The sequence below is a fragment of the Siphateles boraxobius genome, unplaced genomic scaffold (genome assembly GCF_051911475.1).
Source record: "Siphateles boraxobius isolate OS27281-9 unplaced genomic scaffold, OSU_SipBor_1 15, whole genome shotgun sequence".
NCBI lineage: Eukaryota > Metazoa > Chordata > Actinopteri > Cypriniformes > Leuciscidae > Siphateles > Siphateles boraxobius.
Window position 1 is genome coordinate 3,931,964 of NW_027508755.1, and position 12,450 is coordinate 3,944,413.

At 35.7% G+C, this 12,450-nt stretch overlaps 1 protein-coding gene across 1 annotated transcript in view; it reads right to left on the reverse strand.

Annotated features, from left to right (window-relative positions):
* Nucleotides 1–3,679, reverse strand: part of LOC143738665 (5-hydroxytryptamine receptor 3A-like) — a 28,609-nt gene extending 24,930 nt beyond the window's left edge. Inside the window, exon 1 of the mRNA XM_077230735.1 lies at nucleotides 21–3,679. Within this exon, the coding sequence (XP_077086850.1) occupies nucleotides 21–296 (276 nt within the window). The 5' untranslated portion in view covers nucleotides 297–3,679. The remainder of the gene's footprint in view (nucleotides 1–20) is intronic.
* Between the last annotated feature and the right edge of the window lie 8,771 nt (nucleotides 3,680–12,450).

Genomic DNA, 12,450 nt, shown 5'->3' on the forward strand with positions numbered 1-12,450 from the left:
GAATCATGCTGGACAATTACCACATTTGTGATGGAGGTCACATATATGTCCACATATATGAAGGCAGGGTCGAAGTAAGGGACATCTAATGGGTTGTCATGGAATGTCAAGGGCCACATTCTAGTATTCTGAGAGGAATTCTCGTTAAAGCTGAGACGATCAAAAAGTCTCTTTTTAGCTTCAGCTGTTTCTGTTTTGCTGCAGTTTTCAGCATCAGACTCCTGCCCTGTGCACATGAGACATTCAGTAACACAGCTGAATATATTCTCTAAGCACACAGTGAAAAAGAATTTCATGTTTAAACATTCGTCTTTCTACATTTCACATTCCATGTTTCTACAATAAAAACATTGCAAGAATACCCCAAAGATCATTTTTTACAGCATGATAAAATCGTCCCTTTTTAGGGGCAGTAAAAACGTGTCGTTTTGTTATGTTGCTGATGTGGAGTTCATTATATTCAATTAGCATATTCTGTCATGATAATCTATAAATCGCTCGTGTGGGACTGTCTTAAGATGCCTAGTGACATGCTATTGCATTTGTGTTACATACTGTATTGCATGTGAATAGACGGATACAACAGCTTGAACAAACTCACAAATGTGCTGTACCACAACAACTCTTCCTCTTCTCAACATGCATGGATGGGGTTTATGTAAATTTAAGGGTTAGTGATGTCACTAACCCGGGAGGAATGTTGTTTAGTCCCTAGAGTGGAGTCGCACAGTTTTCTTTACAGCATCTTTGACATTTAAGATTTAAAGGTGCAGTATGTAGCATTAAAATAGGCACTGCAGTCCAAATTCTAAATATTAGAGAGAGTTGTTTGCCCCGCCCACTCTTCCTCAAATTCGACATTGGTTGCCAGATTGAGCACTCGCAACAGGAGCGAGCGCAATTGATAATAAAGCCGAGGAGACTTACACAATGTAAGTTGATGAGTTGATTTAATGATTTGATGAGATGATATCGCGTTTTAATATGCTCCTGTTCATAGTGATTTTTAGATGGGTGCTGAGGCTTTTTAGTTCGGTTAGAATCTGTGATCTCTGACCCAGTTAGTTTGCTGACTTCAATGGCTGCAATACACTGTGTTTTCCACTAACTGGCAACCTGTGGTGGCAAAATACTTACATATTGGCAACGGTCGGAATCAAACAGACCAAAACAAAAACAGATATTCCGACACAGAACGCACATTTCAAAGTAAAATAACTGGCTGTAGTGTTGTTTATCAGAGAAATGAGTATGTGAACTCAGCATGTTTCCTAAATATCTGCAAACATATTATGGTATTTTTATGCTTTAGTACAGTCAAAAACATACATAGGGCCCCAGGATTATATTTTGTTTCTTTATTTTATTTGTTTGATTTATTAACAAATCAAGGTTAAAGGGATATCAGAGCCTGTCTACGGAGAGCCTGGCCACTCCCTATTAAGTCCTATTGTACCGAATTTTGGTTGTAGTTCCACCAGAGTTCCACTGGGGGGCGATTGCCCATGAGTGCAAAATGAATGGGAGTCTATGGAGCTAGACGGCAAAATTTGTCTCTTTCACCCTATTGCCGTTGAGAAAACCTAGATTTGATTGTAGGTTTTGCAAGTTCAACATGGGTTATAGGTCGTAAGTTGAATGAACGAGTACTTATGCCCTTTTGATTTTTTACAGGTTGAGTTGTTGTTGCCCATAACATGCTAGCATTCTGCTAATGAACGCTGATTGGACAGTGAAGGACTGATTACGACCAGAGATACCGCTTGATGGCATTGTGGCATCCGAAGCGGGACCAGAATGTGTGTGTGTATTTTCAGCATGGTCTTTTAAAACAACAAAACAAAAACTCCTCTAGCCCGTGTATTTACCTGTGTCAGCAGTCTTGTCGATGAAAAGAAAGTGCAGAGCGTGAAAGCACCAAAGTGACTGAAGGATTGCCGTAAAGCAGTAACTCTGGTGGTACGATGTGTATGTCGTCATTGACATTTTAAAAGACTTTTTAAAGCAAATAAGTGACTCTAAAAAAATTAACACCCAGCAATGTTTATTTTCTTTGAATCTCCTTTCGAATACAACATTCAAATTACTAGGCAAACAATTATATCCTGAGAAAAGTGGATTTTGAGGGGTATATCTACATAGACCTCCATTCATTCTGCACTCGTCCTGTGAGCGCCCTCATATGGAACCAGAGTGGAACTGCAACCAGTTCAGAAGCCGGAGGTTTACTGAGATTGGAAGTTCTCCCCTTATTAGACATTCTCTAGGGATATTTTTTTTATCATAAAGAAAAAGATGCACATGAAATTATTTATAGGCTATACCTAGCGCTTTAGGCTACTAATAAGGATTGTTTAAAAACGGCTTTACAGAAGGCAAATGAACAGCAAAATAATAATCAAGGATCCAAACAAATATAAGACATATTCTGCTATAAAGCAGATCTACAGAAAACATTACAGTCATTTTTTCAGTGTGGATTCAATTCAGTTCAATAACTAGGCATGTTAAGACAGGCAGATATTCCCCACACGCATGTCACACACACATCTATGCACATTGTTAGTTTAGATGTTATGACAGGCAGACGTTCTCCACATATAGTTTAACAGATCATTAAGCTAGGTTAGGAAAGAAGGGACAAGCGCCATAATTTTAAGCCTTAATCTTGGCATGTTTGCCATACACAGTGGCGTCATGCCCATTCAAAGTGATTTTTCAGATTTTTCCTCCCTGATAATTTTTTTGTCACAAATTTATTCCTATTATGCTCCATAATTACCAGAGCCTATAACGACCCAAATGTATTCTTCTGGATGTGTAATTAATCGGTCAGCATCAGCCCGCCCCTTTTTCCTAATATGGTGTCTGTGTATATTAAATCTAGAGCGCTACGCGCATAGAATCTTTGCTGTGTATGTTCAAGCAACTCACTCGTCTCGCACGTTGAGCTGGCAATGTTTTACAGATGGTCTTAAAGTGGTAAGTGGGCAAAGCAACAAATCGGCATTGAATTAGTTATTGGATGATATTAAAAAGGTAGTGGGATTATTTGTGGTTGACCTGGAAATTTTAACTTGATCAAAAAGTTATGGATTTGATATTAGCTGCGAATTCAGAGCATTAACTTAAATTGTGTCAGTGTAACGTTATCGATAGCTAGCCTAGTCTAACCGTAAACTACTTGGCTAACGTTACTGCCTGCCATACAAAGCCAATAAGCCATAGTAACGTTATCTGATTGGTTTTGAAACATCTGTTCTGTTTTGTCTTGTGTCAAAGTCTCCAGCTAGTTCAATTGTTTTCAGTTTCATAGAAATGAGGGTGTTAAATTTGTTGTAGGCTAACTGCAAAATGCAGCCTAACGTTATCAAGGCATCGACTTGATGTTTCTCCCATACAGAGCAAAATTCCCAGTGTTAAATGAACACTCCTGGTGTACATATAGGTCCAACTACAGGGTGTTAAAAATGAACACTGAAGCAGTGTTGAAGTTAATGAGATAATTAAGTGCTTAATTAAGTGATGATTGGCCATTAGTGGTGACACCTGATGTTAATAAGCAGAATCATTGAAGGACAGAGAAACAACAAGAATGGAAAAAAAGAGAAACACAAGAAATACTGACTTCGAACCTTTACACATTATTGCACTTATTATTACCAGTGTGACTTTATTTCTGTCATACATCTACAAAAAGTTATTGAGAATCAACAGGAGTTTAGACGGCAATGTTTTATGGAATTTTTCATTTCAAGCCACCATTATGGTGGTCAGTGTTTGTTTTAGTTGGGCTCTTGAACCTTTTCATTTTTAATTGTTAGTTTGTCTCTGGCTGCTCCAACATTGTGTTTATAAAGCAAATTTGTTATTGCACGAGAAAACCTGCTAACAATATGTTGTGATGTTGACATTATCATCATGTAGTGACCTGATTCACTGATGTCATTCAGAGTCTAAATCTTTGACTATATGATTGATGTTGCGTTTTAGTATTGGTAATTGTACGCCTGAGATTCTACAGTTTGAGATCCAACAGCAATATGAACAATTTTGAAAAATCTTTGTGCACTGGAGCTCTTGTGTTTAGACACACAAACATCAAGAATCAGCATATGAATCACAACAATGGTGACAATAAACAAACTAGTGACACACAGATCAACTCTGAACATCACAATACAAGCTATTAAAGTCATAACAAAACAATAGCAAAAAAAAAAAAAAACATGCAAACAGGAAAAAAAAAATTACAGGACAATTCAGCTGTATAATTTATTCATACTGCACTGCATGATGGGAGCCATGGATGCATTTTGATTGGTGGCTCCCATCATGCACTGCAATATGAATCTTTTGTGTGATTGTCACCATTGTTGAGATTTATATGTAGATTCTTGATATCTGTGTGAGATTTTAAAACCTTCAAATTACTAAAGCACTGCCGGAATTCAAAATTTCATAATTTAAACATAACCATCATGACCTGGGCTGTGTTTCCCAAAAGCATGTAAGCCTAACTTGATCATAGAACGATAGCAACAAAACGATCAAATTAGGATTATGATGCTTTCAGGAAACACAGCCCATATCATGGTTTCTCTTGCAGTAACACATGTAGATGTATGACAGAAATACACTGGTAATAATAAGTACAATAATGTGTAATGGCTCAAAATCAGTATTTTTTGTGTTTCTCTTTTTTCTGTTCTTGTTGTTTCTCTTTCCTTCAATGATTCTTCTTATTAACATTAGGTGTCACCACTAATGGCCAAATTTTGAATTTGCTTCAGTGTTTATTTTTAACACCCTGTAGTTGGACCTATATGTACACCGAGAGTGTACATATGTACACTGGGGATTTTGCTGTGTAGACTGTTATTCACGGTTGATTAACCATTTTCAAATAAAGGGGGTAGTGTTAACCTTATTCAGCACTGAAATCTGTCAAACTTCTTTCAAAGTCCTTCATCACATATTAATATTAAAATAACTTAATTTCAGAGCACCACAAAGTCAGACCTCAGCACCTTTATGTACCTTTAATGTAAGATCGTTCTTAGGTCACATACCAATTTACATAAAAACGGCAATAGTACTGTTTTTAAAATCATGTGTAGTAGGCCTAAGTGTACAGTAAATGTGTGTGTAAACATGCTTTAATGAAGTAGACTTCAAAAGCTTTTGAATTTGAGCTTACAGTTCTTTCATCAACCTGTCTTTTACATAACCGTACAAAATAGATTGAGGAGGGTTGCTGTTAGCTCCGTTAAGGTATTTCTGTCCCTCCTAAACTGCATTAAAAAAGGTATGTTTAGCAGCCAGAATTTAAAATTTTTCGGGGGGAGAAACCCCCTGACCCCTCCTAACATGATCCATATCACCCGTCAGAAAACAATTGCAACATCTCAGATTGAGCCCCCCCAGAATTTTGGCTTGCATGACGCCCCTGGCCATACATACTTCACAACTAATCAATCAAAGGTTGTTCCCATTGAATATAAATTAGCAGCTTCAAGAGTAACTTTCGAAAGGGAACACCAATCACCATTATGGCGACTTCAAACAAAGCTTACATCCAATCAAACATCAACATGAATTATTGTTAAACCTCTGTCAATTCTTAATAAAAGCTTTTGTACACATATGACAGTGATAATAATAGTCAGTCTGGTTAGTATAAGTGATGCTGGTAATGCTGTTTGTGGAGTGGTTTAATCCTCCTCTGCTGAGATCCTCAGAGATTTAAAGTCTTCTTTTTTTGCAGCTGATTTCATGTTGCGTGGTGTTGTACACAGTTGTAGTTGTGTTTCATTTTCTGAGAGTGCAAGCATGATGAACCAACATCACAATGTTACATTGATTTAATAGCCTACCATTACCATTGTGTTTTTTTTTTTATGAAAGTTCAACATTATTTTAGCATTAATTGTGAGTATAACAGTGATGTTGATTCGATGCAGTTAACGTTGATGCATTAACACTGTTTCAATGGTTTATAATACATTTTTAACATTTAAAATTGACAAAACAGCATTGGTTATAATAATTAATATATATTATTACGATATTATTAACAGACATGAATGAACAATATCTATTAATTAATATTATCTAGATCAGTGTTTCCCAACCCTGTTCCTGGAGGCACACCAACACTACACCTGGTTGAACTCTTCTTAATCAAACATACCCGATTCAACTCATCAGCTCAGACGAGAAATATATGGGTCAGATAAGGGAGACATCCAAAATGCGCAGTGTTGGTGTGCCTCCATGAGCAGCGTTGGGAAATACTGATCTAAATTAGCAAGTGTTGTAAAAATGTAGTCATTTGTGATGCCTAATGCATTAACTGCTGTTGACAAATTGAACCTTATTGTAAAGTGTTATCATTAAACCATATTTACTTACCCATGAAGACAAGAAAAACTATTAGCCAGTGCAGGTGCATGTTCAATAGTGGAAAAAAATCTGTCTGAGATACTTCTGTATACGATGAGAATACACTCTTGAAGAGTCTTCATATGGTCATATTTATACACTGCGTGAGCAACACATTCTCACACCCAATCATAGGCGGAGCCTGGATATTTTCATTTTTGCTTTTTACCTCTCATGCCCTTTACATTTTCATTAAGACTTTTGGTTAGTCTTTATTTTGATGGACCCTTTAACACATTCTGTTAACTACAAGTTACTTTGCACCCACAGCAAAAACTCCAGTGTTAAATGAACTCTCCTGGGAGTTTATTTGGCTCCAGACTCAAGAGTGTTATAATGTTAAAATATGAGTGTTAAACTGACCCTTAAATTCTTAGGATTTGATTTTTTTTTTTTTTTTTGTGGCTGCTTTGAGTTATAACAGCCAGATGAACAAAGAGAAAAGGTGATCAGGTTGTGTTTTGACATAGTCATCACTTGACCTGAATCACTAAATTTATTTAGAGAGACTTTACCTTGTTGATTACAGCAAGACTGTGCTTCTATAGCAAACAATTATCCGCATTTTCTATATAATCCAATATATGTCTTAAATGTTGTTCTAATTGAAACACTTTCAAATTGTATTTTATTTAGACACACTGACATCAATGATCAGCCTGTGAATCTCAACAATGGTGACAATAATAAAGCATGTTGCAGTGCATTCTGGGTGCCACCAATCAAAACTCATTCATGGCTCCCATCATGCATTGCGGTATGAATACATTATGATCTGATTAGTCTTAGTAATTTCCTTTTCCTAATTTAATATCCTGTTTGTCACCATTGTTGAGATTCATACAATGATTCTAGATGTCAGTGTGTGTCTAAAACAAAGACTTATTTTATTAGAACAACCTTTAGGAAATTCTTTGGATTAACTTGAAAATTCTGGATCTTGTGCTGTAAAATCACAGTGATGCTGTAATTACCAATATAATAAAAATCAGAGATTAGACTCTAAATGAGTTCAGGTCAAATGATGATTGTCAAAACATAACCAACACCATCAGATCACCTTTACTCTTTGTTCATCTGGCTGTTCACCACCCAGTTTCAGCAGCCAAACAAAATCTAAAGTTATAAATGTAAGGGTCAAGAGCCCAACTAAAGATATAATAACTATAAGATAAGTATCCCAGCCATGTGGGCCCCATGTGGGTTTTTGATGGGCTGTCATTTGGGCCCTGCTTGGACAACCCAAATGTGGAAATTTGTCCATCGGCTCCACATGGGCCCCATGTACTGCATGTTAGCTCATAGGGGCACATGATGGGTCTATAGAGGGCTCTAAGAGGGGCCCATTTACATGTTCATTATATGGGCTCACATGGCTTGCAAATGGGTGCTAATAGGACCAAGGTGCGTTAAACACAAAAAAACCTTATGGGGCCCACATGGGTGATCACACTGGACCAACAGTTGGTCCTATCATGGTTAATAGATTTTACCAGCAATACTTTTTTGCCACAGATCAGTCATTCTGAATTATTTAATTTGTGCCTACCAAGTTACAATATTGTATTGATATTACAGTATGGTTAAACATTTGGGAAAAAAAATGTTTACTTTTTTGGTTATTTGTTTGCATTATGCAAATTTTACCAAAATGATAAACTAAGGAGAGTGGAAAAAAAGCTGCAAATGGTAGACTTTTGGAATTGGAAAAAGTTTAATTCACCTTCTTAATTCAAACACTGCATTTTTGTTTGAATCATGATGGTTATGACGCATACTTGAAGCACTGCCTACTGCAACCAGTGGATTACCAGGAAATATAGGACTTATATACCCATGAATGCCTTATGATGGCTATTTGTCTGTCAAACTTGAGTTTCCCAAAGCCATTTGCGGTGTGTCTCTTGCTGTTGTAGGGATGTTAGTTCTCGTGTGTTCAGATTCTGTGTGAGACAAATAGAAAGAAAAAAGCTGGAGAGCATTTCTTGCGCATTTTGACCAAAGTGGTAAGAGAAAAGCGTCTAGGCCCTAGGGAAAACGGGATCAGATGCTGAAGACTCTGAGAATGAAGAGGAGCCAATAAAACACGCTGACCCGATTGGACCTCCAGGTACCTATCATAGTATCACAACTGATAAAGATAGATGCGAGGATGAATAAGCAACGTGGAGGATTTCGTGTCTAACCATCCTGCCTTCCTATGCATACCATGATACACCCCACTCTGAAGCAGTTGATGACTTTAAAACTAGATCAATGTTTGACTTTCATTGGAAACAAGGTATGGATATTTACAGACTGTAAGACTGGAGAAACTGGAAAAACTGGAAGAGAGGGTGACTCTCTGAGAAAACATAAGAAATTACATAGGGGGTTCTTGGTCTATGTGAACCAGGCTTGCGCACAATTCAGAATTGAATTGAGAATGACTCCTGAATTCCAATTCAATTCTTGAATTTTTATTGAATTTGAATTGATGTCAAAAACAGGATCTAGAATTACAATTCGAATTTGAATTAAAGGAAGCAGACTTGCAATTCAAAACAAATTCTAAGAAATTCATATAGATATTTTAAGTGAAGTGTTTAACAATGAAGCTTTACAGTATATGTCAGATATGATTGCATTACATATTCTATAAATTATATTAGTTTGAACTACTTGTACAGATTACATTAACAGGAAATATTTTCCCCCAGCAATGAATGTCAAAAGCTCTAGTCACAGAACAAATAATTAAGTTTGATTTATTGTAATTGTAATTTTGTGTAACACGATAGAACATGACTCCATTTCCCAGAATTACTTTAGTAAATCTTTAGAAGAAGAAAAAAAAAAAATTTGAGGTGGACCAGTCTCTGGGAAGTACACAGTCCAAAACATGGAATCATAAAGAGCAAAGCTTACATTTTCTAAATCTGAAAAGGGAAAAAGAACACTGACTCAAACAAACAAGTAGACAGTACACAAGTCAAATGTAACAAGACATGTGGAAAACAACACAATAGAAAAAGAAAACGCAATAAAAGTTTGTTCTGTGTATTCCCAACGGGGAACATATAGTTATGTAAATGTTAGTAAAAAACGTTCCTGAAATAATATTTCTTGAACAGTCTTATAATCATTTCATAGTTAAAATACATTCTCGTAATGTTGAGAGAAAACTTTCTTATGACAACGTTCTTGGAAATGTTATATGGTACTTGACTGATGTTCTCATAATGTTGAGTAAAAACGTTCTTAATACGTTAAAAACGGATGTTTTCAACTTTCAGAAACCTTTCAGAAATAACGTTTTCATAACATTTTCAAAATGATAGAATGGAATGTTAATCTAACGTTCACATAAACCAAGAAAAAAAACATTCTTAATAGGTTAAAAAATATATGTGTTTTAACTTTTAGAAAACCTTCAGAAATACCGTTCTCATAGCTGAATGGGAATGTTAGAAAAACATTCTAAGAACATATTTTTAGCTGAAATGTCAGTGTATTATTCCTGCTTGCCTATATATTTTATATACAACTTGCATTTAATGTTCATTCTTTACTGTATCTGTCTTGTGACTTCATGTTCTCTTCAATTCTCTTTAATGGTCAAACAAGTAGTAATAATGTTTAAATAATGTTTAATGTTCTTAGCAGAGGAGGATTGCACAACTCCACTCTACGACTTAAAGCAACAACTGCATATGTTTACTTGTTGAGTCTGGCAATCTGCCTAGATCTTAGTTGGAAGCTAATGTTTGTGTTCTCTTACAGAAAGTTAAACCCACTGACGAATGTGGATCTTATCGCCATATTTCTTTACTTAATATAGATTTTTAAATACTAATAAATATTTTAGAGACTCAACTCGAGTTGGTGCTACCCACTCTAATTAATATAGATCAGACGGGCTTCGTTAAGAGATCTTCATCCCATAATATTCTATGGTTACTTAATATTATGAACTACTCAGGTCTCTGCGCAAAAGGGGGTGTAGTCATTTCATTAGATGTCGAGACATTTCAATCTATTTTCAGTGTTAGATCGTTTTAACTTGAGGAATACTTTTGTTAAATGGGTCAAGCTTTTATAAACACTCCCAACCTGCATAATCACAAAAGATATCCAAACATCTAAATTTGTCTTATCTCGATGCATTAGGGGAGAAGTCTCCAGGCCTGTTCCTGGAGAGCTACTGTTCTCCAGTTTCAGCTCCAACTTCAATCATTTGCATCTGAACCAGTCCATCAAGATGTTCAGGGTTGCTTGATAATTACAGACAGGTGTGCCTGGGATGGAACTGAAGTCTGACAAACCTCAAAAATTAAAAAATTAAAAAATATTCAAATAAAAATATTCAAATAAAAACAAATTAAGCTGCATCATTTATTCATGCAGCGATGCATGCTGTGCAGGGTTGCTTGATGAGCAAGTCATGAATGAGTTTTGTGTGCTGGCATGAAAACATGTCATCATTGTTGTGTTTAAGATGCTGATTGTTGATGTCTGTGAGTGTCTAAATAGCACCTTAGTTAATAACTCTCTGCTCATAATTTGATGATCTGTTAATGTGATTAGACTTCAGATGTGAACAGCTACACTTCTCAATGACATTAATTAATCACCAACCCGATGTTATTCTACCTCAGCTTCCTCTTATGCAATAAATGTTTTCTGAACACACAACTGCATTGTTATTAATCTTATGAGCAATCACAAACCCAACTACAGCAAACACTCATCACTGCAATGGCACTTCAAATGTTTGTTCCTCTTTCCTTCAGTGTCATCACTAATGCTCAATCATCATTTTAATTATCTAATAAAATCAAGCACTGCTTCAGTTAAATACTCTGCAGTGTGGTCACTTGAACACTGAGCAGTGTTCATGAAACACAAAGGATTTTGCTATGTTACGTCCAACCTTAAGCCTTAACAGAAGACACACTCAGTGATAGACTCAAACACAGCAGAGAATTAACAGAGATTTAGATACCGATGTTTTATAGAAAATGTTTGATCACCAATATGTTGATCAGTATTTGCTTCAGTTGGGTAGTTTGACTTGACTTATTATGTGAGTTTGTGATCTTTATAACAGACTTTTATATAATTTGTTGCAAAGAAAGACAGAAAGATAAATGGTCTGGTGATATGCTTTTCAGAAGCACAAAAAAGGGTACTTAACTAATCATATTGCTAAAAAAAATTGCTGTGTTGTGTTAATAACTAATTACCTCTTTTGATCATTGAAGAGATTAGTGAATCATTCTTCCTTATGATGATAAAAGATATGGCAGCTGATCATCTTTGTGTCTGGCTTCCTTTGCAATAAATTATGTGTTACGATAAAAACTGTTAAAAGTCAAGTCAAACTGCCCAACATAAAAATAAACACTGATCACCATAATGTTAAACTAAACATTTTCACAAAAACTTATTTTATCTTCAGTTGATTTCATCTAAGGCTGTGATTGGAAGTCAATTGCAGTTCTTGTGTTTCTCTTTCCTTCAATAATTCTGCTTGTCAACAGCAGGTGTTCATCAATAATGTTCAATCATCACTTAATTAATCAATCACTTAATTATCTAATTAATTTTAACACTGTTTCAGTGTTACTCTTGCAGAGTTAATTTATCACTGGGAATTTATGAAAAAAATGAGACAAATTTAACATTTCCTATTATTTTCAGATGATCTATTTGTTTATGAAACTCTTTCTTTATCAACACAACAAACATTTTTCATGAAATACTTTACCAGTCCTCTGAAAGAAAATTGATTGAATGGAGGTCAATGGCCAGGAGCCAAACTAAAGGAAACACTAATCACCATAATGGTAACTTTGAACAAACCTTACGTCCCATAAAACATCAACATGAATTAATAACGTTAAACCTCTGTAAATTCGCAATAAGAACTTCTTTAGACGTATGACCAGAAAATTAAGTGAGCTAAGCTAGCAGTTTCTCTATATTAAATGAAGCTTCACTACACTGAAGCTACCCCCTAGGAAA